The sequence below is a fragment of the Balaenoptera borealis genome (assembly GCF_965194805.1).
Source record: "Balaenoptera borealis genome assembly, chromosome: 11".
Classification (NCBI taxonomy): domain Eukaryota; kingdom Metazoa; phylum Chordata; class Mammalia; order Artiodactyla; family Balaenopteridae; genus Balaenoptera; species Balaenoptera borealis.
In genome coordinates, this window is record NC_138868.1 from 44,732,820 (window position 1) to 44,757,815 (window position 24,996).

At 52.8% G+C, this 24,996-nt stretch overlaps 1 protein-coding gene across 4 annotated transcripts in view; it reads left to right on the forward strand.

Annotated features, from left to right (window-relative positions):
- The window catches only part of DKK3 (dickkopf WNT signaling pathway inhibitor 3), a 48,371-nt gene extending 24,010 nt beyond the window's left edge, over positions 1-24,361 (forward strand). For 2 of the 4 annotated variants that reach the window (XM_082341615.1, XM_082341614.1), the window contains 4 exons: positions 19,222-19,314; positions 20,421-20,565; positions 21,789-21,945; positions 22,666-24,361. In XM_082341615.1, coding sequence (XP_082197741.1) covers positions 19,222-19,314; positions 20,421-20,565; positions 21,789-21,945; positions 22,666-22,987 — 717 coding nt within the window. In that variant the 3' untranslated portion in view covers positions 22,988-24,361. The remainder of the gene's footprint in view (positions 1-19,221; positions 19,315-20,420; positions 20,566-21,788; positions 21,946-22,665) is intronic. The other 2 variants (XM_082341617.1, XM_082341616.1) reach the window with 1 other exon arrangement.
- The last annotated feature ends 635 nt before the right edge of the window (positions 24,362-24,996 follow it).

A 24,996-nucleotide genomic window follows, 5' to 3' on the forward strand; every position in this document is an offset into this window, starting at 1 on the left:
GTAGACCAGGGTTGAAAACATGGGGCACATACACTGCCATCCTCCCCACTGCCGCACCCATAGCAGACACGGCTAATCAATTGCAGTTATTTCCTAATGAGCCCAGCTAGAGCTTCAGAATTTGAGATAACACAGCACTTCAAGCAGCCATTGATAATGGAGTTTCCTGTTGGGGAAGCAGGGCGTTGGTGTCACCGTTTTTTGTGATATCTAATAAGATTAGTAACCGGGGAGATGGCCTGCCTAATGCTGAGAAGGTGGTGATGACTGCTGCGGAAGGAGCTTCCCAGGTTCAGGAGCAGCATCAGAAGTTGATGAAGTGGTGGCCAGGAGAGTATCTAGAAGACTGTGAGCCCTGGGAAGGCAGGGGCTTCGTCCTGTTTAACACGGGATCGGCACTTAGTAGTTGAATGAACAGATTTAACAGATGAAAGCTGTATGACCAAGGAGTAAGCTGGGTACTATAAACAGAAGCAGCAGTCCTTGAAGATAAGATCCAGCAAAGAGCTACAAATACGTAGATGAGTTTTATTTGCTTGAAAAAATGGTCCTCTTTGTGTTTTTCTTGCCTTCATTCGTTCATCTACGTTATTGAGCACCTACTGTTTGCTGGGCTGTACACCAGGTATCTTTACATCTTTTATTTTCTAATTTTTATAATACTGAGAAGTAGGTTTTTTTTTTTTTTTTGGCTGCGTTGGGTCTTTGTTGAAGCACACAGGCTCAGTAGTTGTGGCACGCAAGTCCTAGAGTGTGCGGGCTTCAGTAGTTGCAGTGCATGGGCTCAGTAGTTGTGGCATGTGGGCTCTAGGGCGCATGGGCTTCAGTAGTTGCAGCACGCGGGCTCAGTAGTTGTGGCTTGCGGGCTCTAGAGCACAGGCTTAGTAGTCGTGGCACATGGGCTTAGTTGCTCCATGGCATGTGGGATCTTCCTGGACCAGGGATCGAGCCCGCAGCCCCTGCATTGGCAGGTGGATTCTTTTTTTTTTTCACACACACACACTGTATTTAATTTTACAAGAGATAAATAGACTGACACCAAGCATTGTACATGGATGACCACAACAAAAGCAACAATGATTGCAATTACCAAACATGAAACACACTCATACTATGTCATAATATTGACATTCAGTCCAGTAATCCTCCACTGTAACAGCTCCTTTACTTTGCAGTGAAAATTGATTTGTATATTCTTTGCCTCTGAGTCCTTGTTGGATTTTTTTTTTTTTAATTCAGACAGAAAGTCACAAAAATTATACTCATCCTCATCAGTTCACTGGCAGGTGGATTCTTAACCACTGCGCCACCAGGGATGTCCCAGAAGTAGGTATTGTTTTACAGATGAGGACACTGGAGTTTAGAGAAGTTAAATTCCCAAAGTCATGGTAGATGGTTGAATGGTAAAATGGGTTCCTATTCCTCTGAAACCAGATATAAACTGGCCTTTTCAATAAAAAGATACATTTCTGATAGAAAAAGTCATGGAAGCTTGCAGCCATAATTTGGGGTGGTTTTGAAGAGGTTATCACGCACCTTCCACCACCTAGTTCCATTCCTGTCATTTATATCAAGAGTCATTGAACACCCCCCCCACCAAATGTTCAAAATGAAGAATCAGAATCACAAAAGGACCACTGCATGGCCATAAACACAGGGCTCTTTCCCTCCCAAGAATGGCAGAGCCCCTTGGGGGTCACTGGGAGAGGCTATCAGGGTTAGGAAACTGTAGAATCTCTCACCCGATTTCTTCTGCTCTCGCCACTGGTCGGGTATGAGACCCGTGCCCCTGAAGGGGAACATTCTAAACCACCGAGGAGGAGCATTTTAAGTGGGTGGCAGGCACCTGTATTTGAAGTTTGGCCACTGACACATTTCAATGATGTGATGTGGAAAATACAGCCACAGTCTGAATTTTCCACAGTCTCATAATTCATGGCCTCCCAGAAGAGGAAGCAGGTACAAAAAGCAGAGAGAGCCCACTGCCTGGTGAGTAGCAGTCAGGGTGGAAAAACATCTTGCCTCGCAGACTGAGGAGGCCTGCTCCCCAGGCCAGTGGGTCCCTGGTGGCTCAAAGTGGCCAGGGGCCAACAGACCCCATCCCTCTCAGGCCCTGCAAGAAGCAGGCCATAGGGTCAGCCTCCCACCCCCCCTCCCAGTAGCCTTTTGCTTTTCCCATTGCTTTGGGGTCCTGTTTTTTCCCCATGATGTCTGCAAGGACCTCCTTCCCCAGGGAGAACACACGCCCTGCAGAAAGGCTAAATCAAAGTCATGCTCGGTGCCTGCCTTGGCGGAACTGTTCCCCTCCCCGACAACTTTGCTAGGATTTGGAGGGTGAGAGAAAGGGAAGAGAACTAATATTCATCGAGCATCTACTATGTGCCAGGTACTGTGGACCATTTCATAGAAGTGATTTTCTTTAACTCTTAACCAAACCCACCTAAAACAGGGGGTACCAGCCCTGCTTTAAAGATGAGGAAGCACAGAGTGACTTGCCAAGGTTGTACAGCTAGTAAGTGGCAGAGTTAGGATCTGGAAATAGGTCTGTCTTACTCCAAAGCCTAGCCTTCTTCTACCATACGCTACTTTACAAAAGGGGCAGATGGGAAGGTCACTAATAGTAACTGAAGGTCTGGTCCAGGCCATGATATGTGGACACACGTATCGCCGTTAATCTTCCTAGCAACATAATTGGTTCGGGTTTGTCATTCCCATTTTTCAGATGAGGAAACTGCAGCCCAGTGATGTTAAATGACTTACCCAGCAAGGAGTGTTGAGAAGGAAGCGGACCTGGGGGCTTACCGTAGGGGTAGTGTGTCCCTTTTATAGCCCGTGGCCAGGGTCTCGGCTTGGAGAGCTGGAGCAGACCCGGTGATGGGGGTAGATTCCTCGGCACCGGCACCTCGGCAGGCAGCGCTGGGGCCATCATGATGATGGGTGGCTCCAGGGTGTCTGGGGCAGAAAACCTAGGTGTGCCCAGACCACTCTCCCTAGACCACGGCCCACGGCCTCCCCCTTAGAGCTGTAGCTTTCTGTGTCCCCTGCCATTGCATGAAGATGAAGCAAAATAAGATGCGGCCACTTGTGAGCAGAACGAGGTCAGAGCATGTGTTTTTCCACGACGGAAACATATTAAGACTTTTTCCAAGCTCATTAGCACAAATGGTTCAACTTGGAGGGTTTAACAATTCCACAAGCCCCTTTTTCAGTCCTCACTGTGGTGAACTTTGTGGTAATTGTTGGGGGGAGGGAAAGCATAATTGCTGACAGCAGGAAAGAGGCCAGGACCAAGGGCTTTAGAAACCCATTTGAGGCCCAGGGGGGATGCCAGGCTGCTTTCCCATCCAAAGGCCTGGCAGTTGCCTGGGGAAGTGACTTTTTCTGCATGGAGGGGACAACTTTGTTTTCTGTTACTTTACATTTTCTTCATCTTTTTTTTTTTTTTTTAAAGAACTTGAAGGAATCCTTTGAGATGTATCTTTTAAAGAGGGTGCTAGATGGGAGGCACTAAAGGAGTAGCCCTTAACCTTGGACATGCATTAGAAACACCTTCTTAACCTGGATAGAACTCATGGAAAAGAAGCGCACTTTGATTTTCACCAACTTTTAAATTAAAGTGGCACTTCCTTCAATCTTGAAAGTAGGCAACAAACCACAGTATCATTAGCAGTTCCCTCGTTACCGGTGGCAGTCAGGCATATTTTTGTGCTCTCTCGCCACTGTTGCAGATGACTTGAAACAGCATTTACGCTCATCACTACTTAGAAATTAAGGTTATTGTCAGACCAGCCAGTAGGTCTTACTGCTCAGTGTGTTAATGAAGAAGCCCATAAACACTGTATCTCAAAATATATATATATATATATATATATATTTTTAATTTTATTTATTTATTTATTCATGGCTGTGTTGGGTCTTCGTTTCTGTGCGAGGGCTTCCTCTAGTTGCGGCGAGCTGGGGCCACTCTTCATCGCAGTGCGCGGGCCTCTCACTATCGCGGCCTCTCTTGTTGCGGAGCATAGGCTCCAGACGCGCAGGCTCAGTAGTTGTGGCTCACGGGCTTAGTTGCTCCGCGGCATGTGGGACCTTCCCAGACCAGGGCTCGAACCCGTGTCCCCTGCATTGGCAGGCAGATTCTCAACCACTGCGCCACCAGGGAAGCCCTCAAAATATTTTGATAACTGTATTTCAGTGCAATCATTTTCCTTTGTAGTCTTGTGTGTTTTCCTTTATTTACCTAATGCATTATTCTGAGAAGGGATCTGTAGGCTTTGTTAAGCTGTCATAGGAGTCCATGGCGTGAAAAATGTTAAGATCCCCTGTTTTTAAAAAGGCCAGGGGCCAGTGCCCACAATGGGGCCTCTTAGTCGTTCAGAGTTAGACGTGGCCTCCCTGGCAGAGGGAAGGTTGTTGAAGGGGATCTGTCCGTTGCATTCCCTGGAGTGGGATTGCCCCCATTGTGGATGGGACGTGACCTCCAGACCCCAGTAATGCCAGCCTCCGTTCAGGTATTTGAAGCCTAAGGGCTCTGCAGACCTGTTCGCAGGAAACTGAAGTTTGAAAAAATTCTGATCACCGGCTTTGCGGGACTCTTGAAAATGCAGGGTCAGGGTCCATCTCAGAGTTGGAATGTGCAGGTGGTCCCAGATCTGCCATTTGACACCAGGTGGGCCAGGTGGGAAGCCTGCAGACCCCTGCAGCTTAGGGCTCCGGTGGAGGCGAGTCTTCCTCTGGGAAGGCCCGAGGCCCTGGCTGGGGCTTGGCAGCCTGAGCCACCTCCTGACGTATCTCCAGACTTCCGCCTCCCTCTGAGGCCTTTTTCACCAGTGGATCAGCTTGAGGACACAGACAGGACGTCCCATTGGAGATTTTTGATGTTTTGGGGAGGGATCATACACCCCCTTGTAGTCTGTTCTTCCTTGGAGAAGACTTGAACCGCTGTCCTGCAGACTCAGCCCCGAGCCGCTGGGATGGACAAAGAAGAGAAGGAAGATGAGCTGGTCTTCACCACCCCCAGTTCTCTCCAGCACGCGCACCTCGGGCCCGAGCCTCAGAATGCTTTACTCTGAGAAACTGGATCTTACGTAGGCACCCTCTCCAAGGGCTAAGAGTGTTTTGGGACATGACACATTCATGACTTTCTTCCCAAGGCAAAGGAAAAACAATTTGAAGGGGTTGGGTTAGGCCGAGTCAGCTCACTAACTCATGCGAAAAGAGTAAAAAGAAACCAAGTGAGTAAATATGGAGAGACTCCACCTATCCCCAGTGATGGAGGGAGGGTCTTAAATAGAATCAAAATGTAACTGAGCAGTAAAAACACTCTCAGAACCTACTAGCTTACTTACTGGAAAGCCTAAGCAGTCACTCATACCCTGCCCCTGAAACCTACTCTGTTCCTACTTCGTCTCCTGCATTATCCTTTCCTGTGAATGAATGAAGGAATCACACGATCGTGTGAACCATACCGGGCTTAGCTGGGTGCAGGTAAATATGAATGTGATTTAAGTTTCATCCTGGTAATTGCTTTGTTTGAAAGCGAGGTGATTTCACTAGGGCCTGTATGAGGAGTTGTGTGAGGGTGGGGACACAGATCTCTGGTCCCCACAGGCCCTGAGTGGATCCCGCCCACTGCAGCCACCTGCGAGCATCCTTCTCGCCTGTGACTGGCACTGGCCTTGGCCTCCCCTAGTCACAGACGCACGAAGGCCCAGAACACCTCTGCCATGGCAACGGCTCACTGCCCTCCATGGCGGAACGTTATTTGTCTGGGGCAGATGCCAGCACCGAGGGGACCTCTGATTTGGTTGCAAGTGTCCCAAAAAGTGGCCAAGGCCCCAGCAGGACTGGAGCCGAGGGGATACAGAATGTGCATGAAGACGTGAGCCACACAGCAATTTCAGCCCTGAACCAGGAAAGGAGGAAGAGGAAGGTGATGGAGATTTGCCCGAGGTGGCTGAGTCTGTGGCTGAGGGAACAGCAGCGGCTGTGCTGTGGACCAGTGCCAAGAAGCTGGTGGAAACGAGGACCGAGACGTGCCTTCCCACAGACACTCCTGTCATGACTCCCGGGAGCTGGCTCCTGGGAGACCTTCCATGACACCCAGATCCCTCTCTCCGGGAGAGCCCATCCTCTGCTGCAGGGAGGGCTGCTCACGGTTCCCCGAAGGCGTCTCCTCCTGTGTCTCCTTCGAGGCCCCCGACGCAGTGGAGTCCAGGGGCGCTCCTGTCTCCTGGGACACAGCACAGCCTTGGAGGACCCACCATCACGTCCCAGATGTTGCTTCCGGTGGCCATTCATTGCTCAGAATGTTTATGTTAAAAGAGAGAAGGTATAAGACCCTTGCCGTGGACTTCCCTGCCAGTACCACGGGGTCCAGGCTGGGATGGGGGGGTGGCCTCTGCCTCAGAGACCAACCAGGACCACAGGGAGCTGTCAGCAGCTACTTTGGAGACTCACCACCAACAAGGGTTGATATTTTATGAAAAACCATGTGGATTCATAGGAATTCTAGCTCTGCTGGACTCTTGAACAGTGAGCGGAGATGTCCAGCCAAGGAAAATGACATCAAACCTGCCTGGCTTGGAGAGCAGCCAAGAAGACCGAGGAGGCCATAGCCTGGCCGAGGCCAGAGAGGGTCAGAGTGGAGACGAAAGAGTTCACAAAATCAGCCACCAAGCAGGTGACCAAGCAGAGGGATATGGAGTTGGCCTCCTTGCTCTAAACAACTGCCCGAGACTGCTGAGGACACAGCCTGCCATGCTTCCTGTCTGCCTACCAGCAGGGGAGTGAGCCTTGTATAGACACCGGCATTACCCACTGAGACGTGAGATCATCACCAGGGTGCCAGGCGGGAAGATTGGCAAGGCAAAGGGCAAGTTTGGGATGTACTGTGCTTGGGTGATCTGTTACCCCAGTCTCCATGGTATAAAACAATCATTTGTTACACTCGTGGATTAGGGGCTAGGAATTTGGACAAGGTTCAGTGAGATGGTTCATATCTGCTCCAGAGTCTGACAGCTCTGACTTGAAGCCAGGGTGACTCAGTGGCTAAGGCTGGAATCATCTAGAAGCTCTTCATACTCATGCTTCTGGCTGTCACCTGGGACATTAGCTGGTGCTGCGGCCTCTCCACAGCCTGGGCTTCCTCCCAGCATGGAGCCTTGGGTCAGAGGGCAAGCATCTGAAGAGGGAAAGAGCCAAGCAGAAGCTGTGTTGCCTCTCATGACCTAGCCTTGAAAGTCATGCAGCATCACTGTATCAGATTCATTAAAAGTGAGCCTAGGGACTTCCCTGGTGGTGCAGTGGTTGAGAATCTGCCCGCCAATGCAGGGGACATGGATTCGATCCCCGGTCTGGGAAGATCCCACATGCTGTGGAGCAACTAAGCCCGTGCGCCACAACTACTGAGCCTGCACTCTAGAGCCCGCAAGCCACAACTACTGAAGCCCGTGCGCCTAGATCCCGTGCTCCACAACAAGAGAAGCCACCGCAATGAGAAGCCTGTGCACTGCAACAAAGAGTAGCCCCCGCTCGCCACAACTAGAGAAAGCCTGCGCACAGCAATGAAGACCCAACGCAGCCAAAAATAAAATAAATTAATTAATTAACTAAAAAAAAAGTGAGCCTAGGTGCTCTCCTAGGTTGGATGGGGTAGTTGAGGGACTGCCCTTTCAGTCCCCCCAACTACCTATTTCAAAAAACAATCCATAGATGCTATAAGTGCTCTGGTGAGACCAGGCCAGTGACTCAAGTGAAGGTCTCAGAGGGCTTTGGGAATTGAGGCACGTCCCGCCTTGGGTTGCCTAGAGACACAAATGACCAGCCAGCCACCGGTCACCTTGGCTGCTGCTGGACGGGGTCACTCCTCAGAGAGAAAAACCAATTACAGACACTTGAAGCCTCCACAGCTTGAATCTTGGCTCTCCCAGTGTCAGTCTTGGCAAGTCTTATAAATGCCTGTTGGTCTTTGTAGCCCAAACGTATTCTTCTCTTCACCCGGCTTTCACTGGGGTGGATACTGAGGGCCAGGGGCACCCAGGAGACAGGCCCCCGCTGCCCAGTGGGGAGGGTCAGGGATGTGTCTGAGGAGGACACATTGTGTTGCTCCTTAACGATGAATTGGCAGAGCAGGGAAGTGAGGGCATTCTAGAAGCAGTGACCAAAATTGGGTCTTGGGGAGGTCAGGAAATTGGACTGGAAAGCAGGTTGGGAACTGACCGTGAAGGGCTCTGTGTGCCGTGCAGAGATTGGACTTGGGTCATTGTAGGCAGAGAAGGTGGGAAGACAGTGAGTTACAAGATGGAGTGTCCTCAGGGTGAAGGTCTCACCGGGACTCACAACCTGGGTGAATTTGCTAGGACCCTTGAGCCCTGCGGATCCAGACACTGGACATCCTTGGCCCTCTTGTGAACTGAACTCAGACCTCACTGATGTGTAGGTTATTAGTTTGCACGGGTGAGGAACATCTCTTTCCAGTGGCAGGAACGTTGGCGCCCCATCCAGGACACCCCCCATCTGGTGTCAGGGTCTTGAGGAGCCAGGTTGGTTGTCTGAGGGTTGCTGGGGGAGTGAGAATTCCAGCCAAGGGGGCAGTTCACGGTTCCAGGTGCTGCCTGGTGCAGGCAGAGAGCTCCCCGTGCCGGAACCTCAGGCCCCCGTCTCTCAGGTCACAGGGGGGCATACCTGTTTTTTATTCACTTCTCCCCTTGTCACACTTTGTTATTATGCCACCATCACAGATGCAGTCTGGCCATTCCCTGGGCCTGGAGGGCTGCCTGTCTCCTCCAATTTGGCAATGATTGAATTAGTCCAACCTCAGCTTCCTCCAGGGCCCCTCTGCTGGAGCAGCTTTCAGAACAATTCTGGTTAGGCTCCTGATGACTTGGGCAGCAGGTATCTTCTGCACCAACTGTGTCCCGTGTGTATTTGGTGAAGGTCAGACCTTCAAAGTCGGCCTTTGGAATGGGAGGTGGGGGCCGTGCAGACTCAGAGCCTCAGAAACGTGGATGGGGAGAGGGTGGAGGGCTCATTCCACTGCTTCTAACCCAGGCGGTGACAACACTCAATTGGTTAGACACAGATTGGGCACGTGAATAAGTTTTTTTTGGAATTAAATATGGCTATAAATTCCCCAGAGGCAACATGGCTCAGGCTAAAAGAATGTGCTGGGAAGTTCCGTGAGTGTGGGGCTGCCTGTCTCTGTGGCCTGTCTGTGGGACAGGCTTTAGTCTGGAAGACCCCTCTCCATCCTTGAGGACCTGTGGGTGTGACGGTCTCCCCAGAGGGCCCGAGGTCTGGGGGGGCCCAGACCTCTGGGGGGGCAGGAGGAGAGGAGAACTCCAGGACCGTGTCCTGAGTGATGTGGGCACCGAAGGCTCGGGGGTATGGTTCTCCACACCTGGTGTGCTGAGCCCAACTGGGGCCGCATTTTCCTCTTTCACGGGCTTTGTGATCGGGGAAGAGATATTGGTGGGAACAGCCCCGGAGCCCCAGGCCTTTGCAGATGTTGGGACTTTAGGGTAACGATAGTTGGCGTCGGCTCCTGGCTCTGGCCTGGGTTTTTCCGTCGGGCGATCCCTGCAGCGTGGGTCAGGCCACAACCCTGGGTGAGGTTTGTAGCTCAGGCTGAGAGTTTCCAGGGCAACCTCTAGGAGAGGCTGGGGGCACCCTGCTGTGTTCGAGACAAATGTGCGTGAGTGTCACAGCTCCTGCGATTGGCCTGGTCTTAAGGTCAAAAAAGGACTCTGAGGAACAGGGAAAGCTGACTTGGAGATCCCGTAGAAGGAAGGGGAGGCCGCCTGCCGCTGCTCTCAGCACCGCTCCCAGCAGATCCCGGAGAAGGAAGGGGAGGCCGCCTGCTCTCAGCACCGCTCCCAGCAGATCCCGTAGAAGGAAGGGGAGGCCGCTGCTCTCAGCACCGCTCCCAGCCCTCTGGGCATGTGCACCAGGGCCCAGCCTTGGAGACCCTGCCCTGCCCTGCCTTGCCGGCAGAGCTGGCAGCTCCCAGGCTCCCCCAGAGGCCTCCTGCCCCACACTTCTCCCTCCTGCCCCCTGGCCTGGGCCCCCAGCCTGCCTGCTCCCTGGGGTCTGCCCTTTTCTCCCTAGAGCACTGGGTCAGGGTCAGATGGAACTCTTGGGCTGAGTGCCCCGCCCTACCACTTCTTACCCATGACCTTGGCAAGTGACCTCACTGCCTTGGTCTGTAAAGTTGGGCTTCTCTTGCTCACTTTGGAAGACGATGAGATGAGATGAGGGTTGCCAAGTGCCTAGCACCCAGGGTGATTGAATCGTGTGTCTCCTGGCCGCTTGCATGCCCTCTTGTAATTGGGCATCCCTGGGCCCCCCTTGTGCTTCTGTGCACCTGTCCTCCTTCCTCCTGTCTCCCCACAGCAGAGGGCTCCAGGGTGAAGCAGGAGGTTGTCTTGTGGTGATGGATGGAGAGCCCTGGCTAGACCTGACATTCTGGGTCTTTTCAGTAGGACAGGTATTCACTATAACTGGCCTGAACTTAAGCTCAGAAGCTTACTCAAGGCTTCCCACGGTCACCTTTTGAGCTCCTGCAGTGAGTTAAGAGCGCAGACAGAGGTGCGCCCTGGGGGTTGAGTCCTGGGGGCCCCGGCACTGTTCCAAGAGCATGCACATTTTCTCTCTTTTCATCTGTCCAACAGCCTCTTGAGGTTTCTCATTTTACAGACAAATCGAGGCACAGAGAGGCTCAGTAATTTGCCCAAGGTCACCCAGCTTGTAAGTGAACCCGTATTCAATTCCCGGCTTGGGCCCCAAAGCCTGCAGCTCACCCTCATGCCAACCCCAGGTACACTGGTGCCACGTGGCCTTGAGGGGCTGGAGGACATGGAGTAACCAGAGTGCGTTGAGTGCAGCGACAGGGCCCAGAGAGGGAGGGGTGAGGGTGTGTGCTCCCAGAGTGCCCGGGACTTTCCCAGTGTTGGCACTGCAGGAAGCCCCCCAGTTCTGGGCAGATGAGGACGGTTGGTGCCCACAGTCTGCTCAGGAGGGCCGGGGCTCAGAGAACAGCCCCACGTCTGGGAGGGACACTTGTTTATCTCAGACTGTACCATCCCCGCATCCCAGGAGCATTCAGGGCCCGGCACCACCACTGCACACCTGGGGCCAGGAGAAGACCATCCATCCAAACTCTGTAACCAGAGCATGGGCCTGGGGCCAAACACTTGCTGGTTGAAAGTTTCTGGGCTCAGCGCAGAAACCTTGTTCTGGTCCCTGGGGTAAAAATCCTTCAGAATGTGCCGTGTCTTCCCCTGCCACCGACCCCCATCCCCTCTGTCATACCTCCGGCCCCCACCCCGAGGGAGATTTGAAGCTCAGCAACAGAGGCGGGATGTGTGTGGAAGGTCCGAAACAGAGGAGATTTGGCCACAGGCTTGTTGGGAGTGGCGGGTGTAAGATTCCTAGGGCTGCCAGAATAAAGTACCGCAAGCTAGGTGACAAGGTGGTGACTCAACAGAAATGTGTTGTCTCACAGCTCTGGAGGCTGGAGGTCTGAAGTCGAGCTGTTGGCCGAGGTGGGTCCTCTGAGGGCTCTGAGGGAACAGCTTGTAGATCTTCTCTCTGTTCTTCACAACGTCTTCCTTCCAGCTGTGTGTCTCTGTGTCCAAATTTCCCCTTTTCATAAAGACAACAGGTGTATCAGTCTAGGGCCCACCCTAATCACCTCATCTTAAGTAATTATATCTGCAATGGCCCTATTTCTAAATACGGTCACATTCTGAGGTATGTCGACTGAAAAAAAAAAAAAAAGCACAACCTGCAAGTTGAGAGTTATGTTTTATTCGGTGGACATTCTGAGGACTTCAAGCCCGGAAGAGAGGACTCTCAGATCACTCTGAGGGACCGTTCCGAAGAGGCAAGGGTGGGGAGCCAGGATATACAGGAGTTTTTGTAACAAAGGCCAGGTAGTCAGGACATCAAAAGATTACTATTAATAAAAGAAAACCAGATATCTCAAGTTAAGGAAGTTAGCTCTTTTCTATGTATGGGAAGATGCAAGAGTCTGGGCTCACTGAAATCATTCCTTTGATGTTCACTTCAGCTGTCTGGGGCCAGTACCCTGCTTTTCTCCATTCTGAATTCCCCCGGGGTGCACAGTTGGGGGTGACTGCAATGGCTGAGGGCTTGGCAGTGGGCAGCCCCTTTGGTTTGTCTCCATCCTGAGTTCCCTCAGGGCTCATGGTTCGGGGCAGCTGTAATGTGATGGCTTGATGGCTGCAACATCCTTTGTTTACTGATATGGCAGTCAACATTTTTCATTCACAGGTACTAGGAATCAGGGCTTCAACATATGAATTTGGGGGGAGCATAATTCAACCTGTACCCGGGTATTCAGAGGCAACAGGGTGTGGTGGAAGGTCAGTGAGCCTCAGCTTGGGGGTCTGATGGACTTGGGTTTACATCTTAGTGTTTCCAACTCCATCGATGACCTTGGGCTCTGAGCCTCAGTTTACTCATCTGCAAAGTGGAGATTGTTCTTTGGTTCATCTATGTATTTTTAACTGAATGGCAACTCTGCGCCAGGCACATGCTGGGGGATGTGAAGTGACCTCACGGGGCTGTGAGGATAGAGAGAGCCATGGAAGCCCAAGCAGGTGCTGGCACGCAGCAGGCGCTCTCTGCACCTTCCCTGCTGCAGGGGGTGTAGCTCCAAGGGCCAGCGAGTTTCAGCTGGTGGAGGTCCCCTGGGCCTTCATTTCATGTGCCCTGGCAGGGGCCCCCCTGGTGGCCTCCTCCTTTAGGCCTCTCGATATAAGAATGTCTGGATTCCCAGGGACCATGGACAACATGTCCCAGCCAGTGTGAGAAGCGAAGTGTGGCAGCAGGAGGGCCACAGAGAAGCTGAGCTCCCCCACCGCTCGCCACACAGAAGCCGAGGAAGGCCTCGTGGGGTTCCTGTGCTGTTTTCTCCCCCTTCCTTTGCCTCCCCTGATAAACTCTGAAATGGAAAATCAAAGACGCAGAATGGCTCCTTTGCCATTTTCCAGTATTTCATGGTAGTGTTGAAGTGCCAGGGCCGTTTCCCGGCCTAGCATCCTGCCAAATCTCCAGCGTGTTCTCTGCCAGCCCCGCCTCCCCGCCGGCCTCTGAGCAGAGTGCTGTGCGGAGCGCCTTCTAAACATAGCTCCGTCCTCAGAACAACAAAGACCCCGTCCTCTGAACGGCTTGGGCCCTGACGGCAGGCCTCTAGGCTGTTTGTCAGCCTTCCCCACCAGGATGGGAGGGAGGAGCGGGGACAGACAGCGAGTGGCCAGGACTGGAGGAGCCTCTGAAGAAGCTGGTTCTAAGTGACCCAGCTTTGAGGCCCAGACGCCCACGGGCCGTGGCCTTGGCCCTGAGTCTCCGGGGATGTGTGGGGCCTGGGGCCCTGTCCCAGGCGGGCTCTGCTAAGCTGGGACTGAGGCACAGGAGACTGGTTGGTGCTGAAGGGAGAGAGGTGATCCTCCCAGGAGGGGAGATGGAAGGATCCTGTCTTCAGGGTCAGACCCACTGGCTTGGACTCGCAACGCCACGTCTGGGCTGGGTGACTCTGGACAGATCCTTCACCTTAAAGCTCAGTTTCCACATCTGGGAAGTGTGGGTACTAAGGCCCGCGCTGGGGGGATTCAGGAGAACTGGTGCTGAGTGGCGGCAGCAGTGACCCGGCCGTGCCTGGGCCTGGTGCCAGAACGCCGTGGGCAGCTGGTGTAGGCTCAGCTTGTCATCTCACCCCAGCACCTCATCCCACCTGCTCCGTGGTGCTCACATGACCCCTTCATTCTTTTCTTTTCTTTTCTTTCTTTCGTTTTTTAAAAATTTTTTGGCATTCTCACAGCCCCGTGAGATAGGTCACAGCTATGAAGTGGCAAAACCGGAATTCAGTTTCTGCTCTTTTGGCCTCTAGGGGTTCTTTACACTTGGAAGTTCCACGGTTTCCAGTATGATCACAATTCTCAAAGAGCATCTCTAGCATTTCTAGCTGCTGGGAATGCACATCCACAATAAGCGAGCCAGCAGACCGTTAACACAGAAGCACCGAGCTTTCTTGGGGGTCAGTCATGCTGAACTAACCTGCCAGAGCCCCTGGCAGGTAGCAGAAACATGTCTGCAAAGGAAACCATTGCTTTAGTGTATCTGGATTTTTCAAAAGTGTTTGGCAAGGTTCCATGCCAAAAATTTTTCCATACCTAGAAAAAAATTAATTGCTTCACTGTGACTTTGTAGGGAATGCTTTGTTCTGCGTAGGAGTCAGTTTAGGGAAAGGAAGATATTCCTGAGGATGAACCTGTTCTTTGCTTGATGGAGAATTGTGAACAGCAGGGGCTCTTAGCTCATATCTTTTTTTTTTTTCTTTAATTTATTTGGCTGCCCCGGGTCTTAGTTGCGGCACATGGGATCTTTGTTGCGGCATGCAGGATCTTTTAGTTGTGGCATGCGAACTCTTAGCTGCGGCGTGTGGGATCTAGTTCCCTGACCAGGGATCGAACCCAGGCCCCCCGCACTGGGATCGCGGGCTTTTAGCCCCTGGACCACCAGGGAAGTCCACCCCTGCCCCCACAGCTCATACCTTTTAAATTAAAGATCTGGAAGGGGAAGTATGTAGTAAAAATTCCAAGTCTACAGGATTCTTGGGGAATGAGAAGCCAAGTTAATGGAATGTGCATATTTTCTTGCTTTGGTTCCCAGATCAGTGCTAACGGGCAGCATTTTGTTGCCCCAGTAACATACAAGTGGTTTCATCCACTCAGCGTGTACCCATCAGGTGCCCCCGCATGCCAGGCGCTGTGCTGGGTCCAGGCGCGTGTCACACGTATTGTTATTCTGCTTTACAGGAGTGAGGTTACATGCTTCTTTCACTTGCTTGTTTTACTTACTGATGGATTGTAAACATCACAGTGCAAAGAACTACCTCATTCTTTTTAATGTCTGCCTGGTGCCATTTTCCCACGAAATGATTGTACAATAATTTAATCAGTCCCCTCTTATTGGGCATTTCCATTATTTCTGGATTACAAATATTATACTGATGTATAGCCTTAAACATCCCTGTGCTTGGATATTTGCACATATGGATGAGTGTTTCTGAGGATAGCCACCTGGAAGGGGAATTACTGGGTCAAAGGATCTATGCATTTACATTTTTGATAGATGCTGATGAATTGCCTGCAAAGAACATCTACTTCAATTTTAACTACCCCCAAATTGCCATCTGGCAATGCTCAGTTTCTCAAATCCCTACCAACATGGGATATTATGCAATGTATTAGTTTCCTATTGCTGCTGTAACAGCTTACCATATATTTAGTGGTTTAAAAACAGGAATTTATTATCTTACAGTTCTGTAAATCAGAAGTCCAACAGGAGTCTCACTGGACCAAAATCAAAGTATTGGCAGGGCTGTGCTCCTTCTGGAAGGTCTAGGAGAAATACTGATCCTTGGCCCATGGCCCTTCCATAGTCAAAGCCAGTTAGGTCTGGATAACTGGGGATGAGGGTCTTTGCATGTGGCATTGCTCTGACACTGACCCTGCTGGCCCTTGCCATGTGCAAAGCCCCTTACCGTTACACTGGGCGCACCTGGATAATCCAGGCTTCTTTCCTTATGTCAGGTCAGCTGATTAACACCCTTAATTCCACCTGTGACTTTAATGTCCCCTTGCCATGTAACATGACATGTCCACAGCTTCCAGGGATGAGGGTGTGGACATTGGCGGGGGGGCAGTATTCTGCCTACCGCAGATAGTATCAAACTTCTTGTTTCTGTTCTAAGTGAAAACATGGTATTCTGCTCTTTCAAGTTGCATTTCCTTGATTATTGGTGAAATCAAACATCTTTTCTGCGTGAAGAGACAAAGCAGTTTCACTGGCTGTAAGTTGTCTGTTCATACCCTTCTCTCCTTTTCTGCTGGGTTGCCTTTTTTTTTTTTTAATTGAATGATAAATTCTTTGAGGGCAAAGGCCTTCTCCTATTCACGTTTGCATCCCAATGCTTCAAAATGTGGCCGGGTTCAGAGAAGGGCCTTGATACCTGTGGGCCCTCTACCCCTCCCTCCCTCCTCCCCCCCCCCCCCCCCCCATGCTCTTGCTATTCTGTTTTGGAAGAAATGTCAGGATGCTTCTGGCTTAACTGGCTGAGTTGAGTCTGTGTCGAGGAAGGCGCAGTGGCTGAGTGCTTTACTTACAAACCTGTCGGCTTCTCAGGCTATTATGGACTCTGGGGTCACACAGATGGAGTGCCCTGCCCCCAGCTCAGCCCCTGATTTGGGCGGCCCTTCTGCCCCTCTGAGACTCAGTTTTCTCACCAGTAAAAACAGCTGACCTTTTAGGGTTGCTGGGTTGGGAACAGGGACAAGATCGATTCCTTTTGGGAGGGCAGACCCTACTTGCTGAGCTGCTGCACTGCCGTGGTGACGGAAACTTCGGGCAGAGCCGTGGGAGGGGGCTCGTGGGCCAAGATGAGTGGGACGCTGGGGAGACACAGAGAAGAGCAATTTTAGGTCATCTTGCAGGGTGCTGGGCAGTGTGCTCTCCTTTTTTTTTAAAGCTTCTTTTTATTTATTTATTTATTTATGGCTGTGTTGGGTCTTCGTTTCTGCGTGAGGGCTTTCTCTAGTTGCGGCGAGCGGGGGCCACTCTTCATCGCTGTGCGCGGGCCTCTCACTGTCGCGGCCTCTCTTGTTGAGGAGCACAGGCTCCAGACGCGCAGGCTCAGTAGTTGTGGCTCAGGGGCTTAGTTGCTCCGCGGCATGTGGGATCTTCCCAGACCAGGGCTCGAACCTGTGTCCCCTGCATTAGCAGGCAGATTCTCAACCACTGCGCCACCAGGGAAGCCCTGTGCTCTCCTTTTGTTACTGAATCAAACTTGGGCCCACTTGCCTGCACACAGTAAAGCCAATCTACTGATGCCGGGTTGTGGTGAGGAAAGTGCAGCGTTCGTTGCAAGGCCAAGCAAGCAGTAAAGCTCAGAAGATCCCAACTCCCCGATGGCTTTCAGGGAAGGGTTTGTAAAGACAGGTTGAGGGAGAGAGTTGCACATGTGCATGATGAGCTTGCGGACTTTCTTCTGATGGGTGGGAAGGTAACTGGGAGTCAACATCATCAGTCTTGTGGTTCCAATTGCCTGGGGTCTGTGGGCTTGTGATCAGCATACAGTTAACTTCTTCCACCTGCTGGGGGTTTCAGTATCTGCAAAACAGCTCAAGGACATGTTTAATGGCTAAACTATCACCATTTTGTCTTGCTTGACTGTTTTCCTTTGGTTCTGCATTTTCTCACTTTTCTGATTAAATTTTTTCTTTGGAACTCAGGGAAGGCCTAGGAGGTTAAAGTTTTTCTACAAACAAGAGGCAGGTGGAGGACATGGGGTGGGGGTGAGGGTCTGTCCCAGGAAGGCCCCATTGGGTCCTGCTTGGTTACCCTTGTCACTTTTTGAGAAGTTACAGTAGAGATTTAAATTACTTTTCACTTATTCTGGGTGTCAGCCCTGGTCCCTTCTGGAGCCCCTGATGAGCACAGAGCCTGGCACATGGGGGTGACTTGTACCACGTCTCCAGGTTGGCCTCTTCCCCGTCATCCCTCAGAGGGGGCTGTGGGAAGATGGTGTCCAGTGGGACTGATGGTCTTCCTGGCTGGGTGAGCCTTGCTTGGTGAACAGAGCATGACCGCATGCTCTGAGGTATGCCAGGCTGGGGGTCAGTGCCAGGCTGGAGTTGCAACACTCCTATGCAGAGGCCAAGCCTGCAGGTGCCCTGAACCAAATACCCATCTTCTCAGGCCTGCAGTGTTGGCCTGGGGACACCTGTCACTTCCCAGGGACAAAGCTTCATTCCCTAGGCTGCCTGGCCAGAGCCTCCCTGCTGACCCCCAGGCCTACACATATGCTCTGGCCCTGGGGGTCCCTAGAAGACCCCGTTCACAGTCTCCTGTCCATACCCATTAGCACTGGTGCCTCAGCTCACAGAGCAGAGGTAGGGACCAGCCCAGGCCACTTAGGCCAAGGCTTGCCCATCCAGGCCTTTCCGGGTCAGGCTCCACACTTGCTCTCAGCATGGAGCATGCCCAGGTCAGAGCGGAGAGGCAGGTCCCTCCCTCCCCCAGACCCTTCCATAAGGTTTGCTGGGGCCCCAGGACACCCGCCTCAGGAGAGTTCCTCATCCGTGGGTCCCTGACGGCCGCATCTGGAGCCCTAGGCCCCCTCAGCCAAGGGCTGGTGGTGGAGAGGGTCCACCTGCCCTGGATAGCTGTTCTGTCTTGGGGGGCCCCCTTGGGGGGCCTGAGCCTCAGTTTCCAGGTTGATAGCATGGGGCAAGTAAGGCCTCCCTGCTGCTTGCTGGGGAAGCCACGAGGTGGATCGGGGACGCTGAGCCCGCCGGGGCTGCACCGTGACGGGCTGGCAGTGGTGGATCTTATGCCTCTCGCCTCTCCCGCCCTTCCCTGCCTCTGAAGCTGCCAGCCCCGGGCCTGAGCCTGACAGCAGGCCCGGAGCTAAAGCAGCCCTGCTCCTGCCCGTGACTGGCGACCGTGGCCGGGCCGCAGTGGCCTCTCTGGTGGCCTCCCTCTCCTGGGCCTCGGGCCTCGGGGTGGACAGATCCCTTCTCTCCCTTTCTCCCCCATTTGTCCAGCCGAGCAGGGCTGGCAGCCATGAGAAGGCACCTGGGCTGGAGGGCTGAGTGCCAGCTGCACCCTCCTCGGGTTTCAAAGCTGGCAGCTGCCTTTGCCGGGCAGCCCTGGACCCCAGACCAGGAGCCTCAGGAGGCCCCCCGGCAGCCGCCCAGCCGCCCAGCCTCTGCAGCACTTCCCTTCACTGTCAGCAGGGCCCTGCTGGGCCGGGACCCCAGCCCTTCCTGTGCAGCCACCTGGGCCTGGAACTCATTCGCTCTTCTTATTAAAGCCATCTGCTCCTCGTTGAAGAATGGCTCTGAGTCTCTGTGCTCCCATCCCGGGTGTGTGAGGGGGAGGGCTGCACGCAGACTCGATTGCGTGCACTGGGTGTGGCATCCTGCAGGGCAGAAGCCCAGGCGTGCGGGGTGGCTGAGGGCCCCGCTGGCCTGGAGGGAGTGGATGCTGAAGTGAGAGAGCCAGGCGGGCTCTCTCATTCCTGTGGGCTAAGACTGCGGGATAAAGTGGGGCTTGGCCCTTCCAGGGCACCACGGGTCAGCTGATCTGCCTTTCACTGATGAAGCTGCTCCCTCCTCTCCTCCCCTCCCTCCCTCCCAGGAGTGCATCATTGATGAGGACTGTGGGCCTGGCAGGTACTGCCAGTTTTCCAGCTTCGAGTACTCCTGCCAGCCGTGCCGGGACCAGCAGACAGTGAGTGTGCCCAGAGGCCCCCAGAGCTGCAGCGCCAGGGCCATGGGGGCCCAGAAAAGGGGACCCGGGGGAGAAGGCCAGTGTCCCCCGGTTCTCAGCTGGGCTTCCTGGAAGCCTCCTATGGGGCCCCACCGTGTCCACGCTTGGAATAGCCAGTCCATGGTGCCCAGTGCGGCTGACTCCTGGGGTGACCAGAAAGCTGTCTGCAGACCTGCTGTCACCCTGCCCGCCTCATAGATACCAGAGATGGGGAGGGAGGACAGAGGAGGCCCCACCCTGCCCCTTCCCTGGGGAAGACCATCCCAGTAGACGCAGCCAGCAACACCACGGCAGCCCTTGGGCAGGGAAGGGGCAACCCACGCCCCAGATCTTTCTCCCAGTCTGCTCAGAGAGGGCAGAAGGAGGCCCAGGAAGAAGCCAGAGCATGTTCCAGGTGGAGGTTCCAGAGAGAAGCGGGAAGCCGGGGAAGAGTGACACTCCCTCCGCCCAACAGATGTTTTGGACAAAGCCATATATGGGCTTTTCTGGTCCTTTTCGTTATTAAGGCAATAACACAGCACAATAACAAGTTTGGAAAATAGAGGGCTTCTTGCTGCCCCGCCTGGCCCCACCTGTGGTTAGGCAGCTCCTGGCCTGCTCGGTGCCACCACTCCACATGTGCGACCCCAGGTCCAAGGCACCCAGTGCCCTCCCGTCCATGTGGCTGCCCAGGCTTGGGCCCTAATTTAATCAGCTGCTCAGATTCACGCTGCTGCCTGCGTCTGTGGGCCATAAGCCATCTTCCTTCCTGACTGTTAATTAGGGACCTAATGAAAAGGAGGCAAGGCCAAGTCTGGGGGGGAACCGAAAAGATGCAACCATCCTTTATAAAATCTCAAGCCGCGTAGGACTCCCCCAGGTGTCATGTTTCCTGCCCAGCTCCCACCTCCACCCCCCTTGACTTCCCTAAGACACCCCCAGACCAAGGAGCTCGGTTTCCTCCTGTCTATAGTAGGAGGATGTGGGTTAGCCGACCTGTGCTGTCTCCAGGCTTCTGGATTGGGGGCAGGGACAAGCTGGGCTCCCTCAGGTCCGTGAGCCGCCTGTGTTTTCCCTCCCCGCTGCAGCTCTGCACCCGGGACAGCGAGTGTTGTGAAGACCAGCTGTGCGTCTGGGGTCACTGCACCAAAACGGCCACCAAAGGCGGCAACGGGACCATCTGTGACAACCAGAGGGACTGCCTGCCGGGGCTGTGCTGTGCCTTCCAGAGAGGTGGGTGGGCTCCCCTCTGGGGGCAGGACAAGCCCTGTCCCAAGCTCCAGCACACTGGGCCTCCTGGGGCCCCATCCATGCCAACCACACCTTTTCAGGGACCTTCTCCTAGGCAGGGTCCCCAGTGCTCATTGGTATGTGTCCCAGCGCCACAACTTCTGCCCGGGGCTGAAGACCAGCTCTCTGTCTCTCTTTTTCTTTTTCCCCCTGTGATGCCTAGAAATTAAATTCCTTCAGGATGCATGAGCCCAAGAAGGGAGGAATACCCCCAGATGGGTGGGATGAGGGCACCCCCTTCCCATCCCATTCCACCCATTCCCCAGGCCTCAGGGTAGCACCTGGCCCTGGTCCGCTTTCCTGCGAGTGGCCCCCTTCTACTCCCGTCTCCCATTCTCACTGCCCCTCCCAGGTGAGGTCTGCTCAGGTGCTCTCCCCATCCACGGGTGTTTGTGAAACCATCCCTTAACCCCCTCCTTCAACCCCTCGTCCACCTGGTACCTGCTGCCCCAGCAGTTCGCCTCAAGGACACGGCTCCCTGGGTATCGTTCCTCTGGGAGCTGCGGTTACTCCTGTCCTGTCACTTCAATTCCACTCCTCAGTTGGCCTTCCAAGACCTCGGCCGGGTCCAGCTTACCTGTCCTCCTTTTCTCTCTACTCCTTGGCCCATCTGGGAATCTCGCTGTCCCAACCTTTCTCACCAGCCCAACCCCAGGCCTTTGTTGGTTCTGTGCTCCAGCCTTTTTTTTCTATTTTTCTATATATATATATATATATATATATATATAAACATAGTTACTTTCATTTTTTTAATTATACAAATAATACATTTTCAATGTAGGAAAACGAAGATACAGATAAGCAAAGGTCTTATCTATATCCTTCCAGATTTTTTTTTCTTTGAACACATATTTTGTTACAATAATTCCTGCCCCTCCAATAAAAACTTCAGTGCCTTTTTCCACTCTTAATTTCTCCATACCTCTGGCCTCAAAACCCAGCACAAGACCACCTCTTCCAGCCAGTCCTCCCTAACTGCTCCAGCCCTCCCAGCTTGTTCCCTCCTGAGCCCATGCCGTCATTCTGGTTTCCTACCATTCCACCTCTTCAATCCCTACCTCCACTTTGGGGTTCAGGGTGGAAGCTGGGGGGCTGCACCCCATTTCTCTGCTCCTTCCTTTGGTGCCTGCCTGCCTGGTACAGGGGTAACCCTCAGCTGGTTCCAGGTCTGTTGTTTCCTGTGTGCACACCCCTGCCCGTGGAGGGTGAGCTCTGCCACGACCCTGCCAGCCGGCTTCTGGATCTCATCACCTGGGAGCTGGAGCCTGATGGAGCTTTGGACCGATGCCCATGTGCCAGTGGCCTCCTCTGCCAGCCTCAGAGGTGAGGTCTCACCTGCCCTTTCTGTCGGGGGCTGAGAGCAAATGAGGTGCCACCCAGTGGGGACCCAGGAGCAGGAGCAGGGTGGGGGGAAGATGTGGATTTAATTTAAGGTAGGTTTAGTTGGAGGTGTCCTTGGGTCTTCCAGATGGAGGGTCCAATAGCGGATCTATAGGACTAGGGCTCAGGAGGTGTGGCCAGGGGTACAGATTTGGGCTCATCTGTGTGAGGGTTGAAGCCTCCTCAGTAGATGACCTTAAAAAAGATTGCGTGTGGAGGGAGCCCAGGCCCATCACAATGAAAGAGCAGAGGAGACAGAAGGTGCAGTCAGAGAGGTAGGAGGGGAGCTGGGAGAGTGGCCAGCAGAGTAGAGGCCGTGGAGAGACGTGAAGCACCAGGCCTGCTCAGAGGCTAAGTTCTCCGTGCGCATCTCACTCAGCAGCCGCTGCTCCGCCTTCTCTCCCAGCAGAATCCAGGGTGGCTGGGGAGACAGACAGAACCCTGGCCCCGGCCCACGAGGCCCAGGGCTCCCCACAGGTGCAGCAGGGGCTGCTGCTGCCTGGGGGCCCGGGTGGGCAGGGGGCTGTAAACTCTCAGACCCCGGAGTCCTCAGGGCTGCCAGAGAGGGTCCGTGACAGGAGGACAGACCTGTGGCTAGACGTGGGGGAGCTCACCTTGGAGCACATTCTCCAAAGGTGACCCTCCCTCGGCATCTGCTTTAAGGCAGGATGTTAGAGGAGGTGCCGTGAAAGTGAGCTGGGCTTGTGCAGAGGGCGGGGCCTCAGTTTGGGGGCCTGGGCCTCGCCCCCGTCCCTCCCTCCGCAGCCACAGCCTGGTGTACATGTGCAAGCCCACCTTCGTCGGGGGCCGCGATGATGACGGAGCGAACCTGGTGCCCAGAGACGTCCCGGACGAGTACGAAGACGGCGGCTTCATCGAGGAGGTGCGCCGGGAGCTGGAGAACCTGGAGAGGAGCCTGTCAGTGGAAATGGCTCTCAGGGAGCTCGGGGCCGCCTCGGAGCTGCTGGAGGGAGAGGAGATTTAGACCCACTGTTCTATGGGTAGACATGCAACAGAAGTAGTTAATTTATTTCCCCAGCTGTGTCCCTAGGTGTGGGCTCACCAGGCTTTTTTTCCGTGCCCTCTTCCCAGTACATTTTCCCCTCTGGCTTGAAACAACATGAGGGGCTGCACCCTTGCCCAGCACCCACCCCCCTCCCCCATGCATCACAATTCTGGTGTCCGGGGAAGACCAGGGTGTGGGAGGCTGAAGGTAGAATAGGGCTGCTACACTGGTCCAAAGTATTGGCTGCTTCGCCTCTGCTGGTTGGCAGACGGCACGTTTCGTTTTGTATGACATTGCCTCGAGAATAGTTGGAGGGGAGGGGATGGAAAAGAATGCAGAATTTCCCCACGATGGGTTTTGGGGCAATGTTGACTCTCAAACACGTGGAGAGGAATGCCCTGCTTTGCAAACGTAAACCTGCGAAAATGCAACAAGTGAATCTTTCATGCCATTCTCCCCATGGGCACAGGCAAGCGCTGCCCTCAGCTGCTGCAGGTGAAACGTTCTCACTCCGCGTTGCCTGCATTCATCCTCTCAGCAGTTACTCAGCTCCTACCTCTGTGCCAGGGCAGCAGTGTCATGTCCTCTCACCACAGCCTGGTGAAGGGGGCGTTGGTCTCCCCGTCTGTCAGGATCTCGGAGGCTCAGAGATGTCAAGTGGCTTGCCAAGTGACACAGCTAGTGAAGACCAGAGCAGGATGTCACCCAGGTGTGATTCCAAGCCCCGTGCTCTCCCCACCAGCCTCAGTGCCACCAAAAGTACCCCCTACGAGGATAAAGAATGAGATTTTTCCTTTTTTTTTTTTTGAGGCACATCTGGAACTAAGGTCAAACTAGTTCACACATCCCTGTAAGATTAAAGTTCTGCTGTTAGAAAAACAGCATTCTCCCCAGCGTTCTCCCCAGTGTGGGTGGCCATCACTCCAGTGGAGACAGAGGTATTGACACTGTCCCCTGTGGCAGTCAGTTATATCAGTAACTTTGAAGGTACACATGACCGGAGCATAATATGTAAGTTAACGTGCCAGAAACAGTACTTAGGTAATCTTAAGGCCAGGATTATAAATGAAATTTGCAAAATCACTTACCAGCAACTGAAGACTATTATTGACTGCATGGAGAAAATCAAGCCAAGCAAGACTGTGAAATATGGTTGTAATATCCAAGCTAAGAGCACTGAATTGTATGCTGTTCTATAAATATTTTCAAGTGTCATGGACTGTTTCCATCATGTATTCAGAGTTATTAAATGTTAAAGTCACACACAATTGTATAAGCATGCTTTCTTCAAGTTTTAAATTATGTATAAACACATGTTGCATTTAGAAATCAAGCATAAATCACTTAAACTACTCTTTTGTAGCTCTTGGACTTCTTTTTCCTTTTGACTTTGAATAAATATAAAGCCCTTTCAGCCAGAAAAAATAAAATAGAAATGACCTGCATTGTCCAAAAAGAAAAAAAAAAGTTCTTCCATAAAGCAAATTTTCCAGACAATGGAATCATACCTCTTTTAGCATCAAAATATGTTAGAAATGTTAACCATTTTGGGATGGGAATTAGTCCTTAAGAGTGTCAGTGCTTCATTGTCTCTGAAAGAGAGTAAATGGAATGTGTATGCCTCTTTTCTGGGGAGGCTTCTTTAATCAAATGCAGTTCTGGGCCAAACACAGTAAGATCTTCAGTGAGCATAATAATCCATAATAATAAACTACTATATATGAAGGTCACCTGGGTGATTGATTGATAGACACCAGATTAGACAGTCTACCCATATTAATTCAATATTTGAACCCATGAGTATTTTCTTCATTTAACAGATGGAGAAATGGAGACTCAAAAAGATTAAGTGATAGAGCTAGAAGTCAAAACAATATCTAGTACAGTATGCCCAGGATATACTGACAAGTTTATCTCTTAAAATTAGCTGTTTTCAATGTCCAGAATCATCAGGACCACTCTACATCTTTATTACTCAACAGATATTT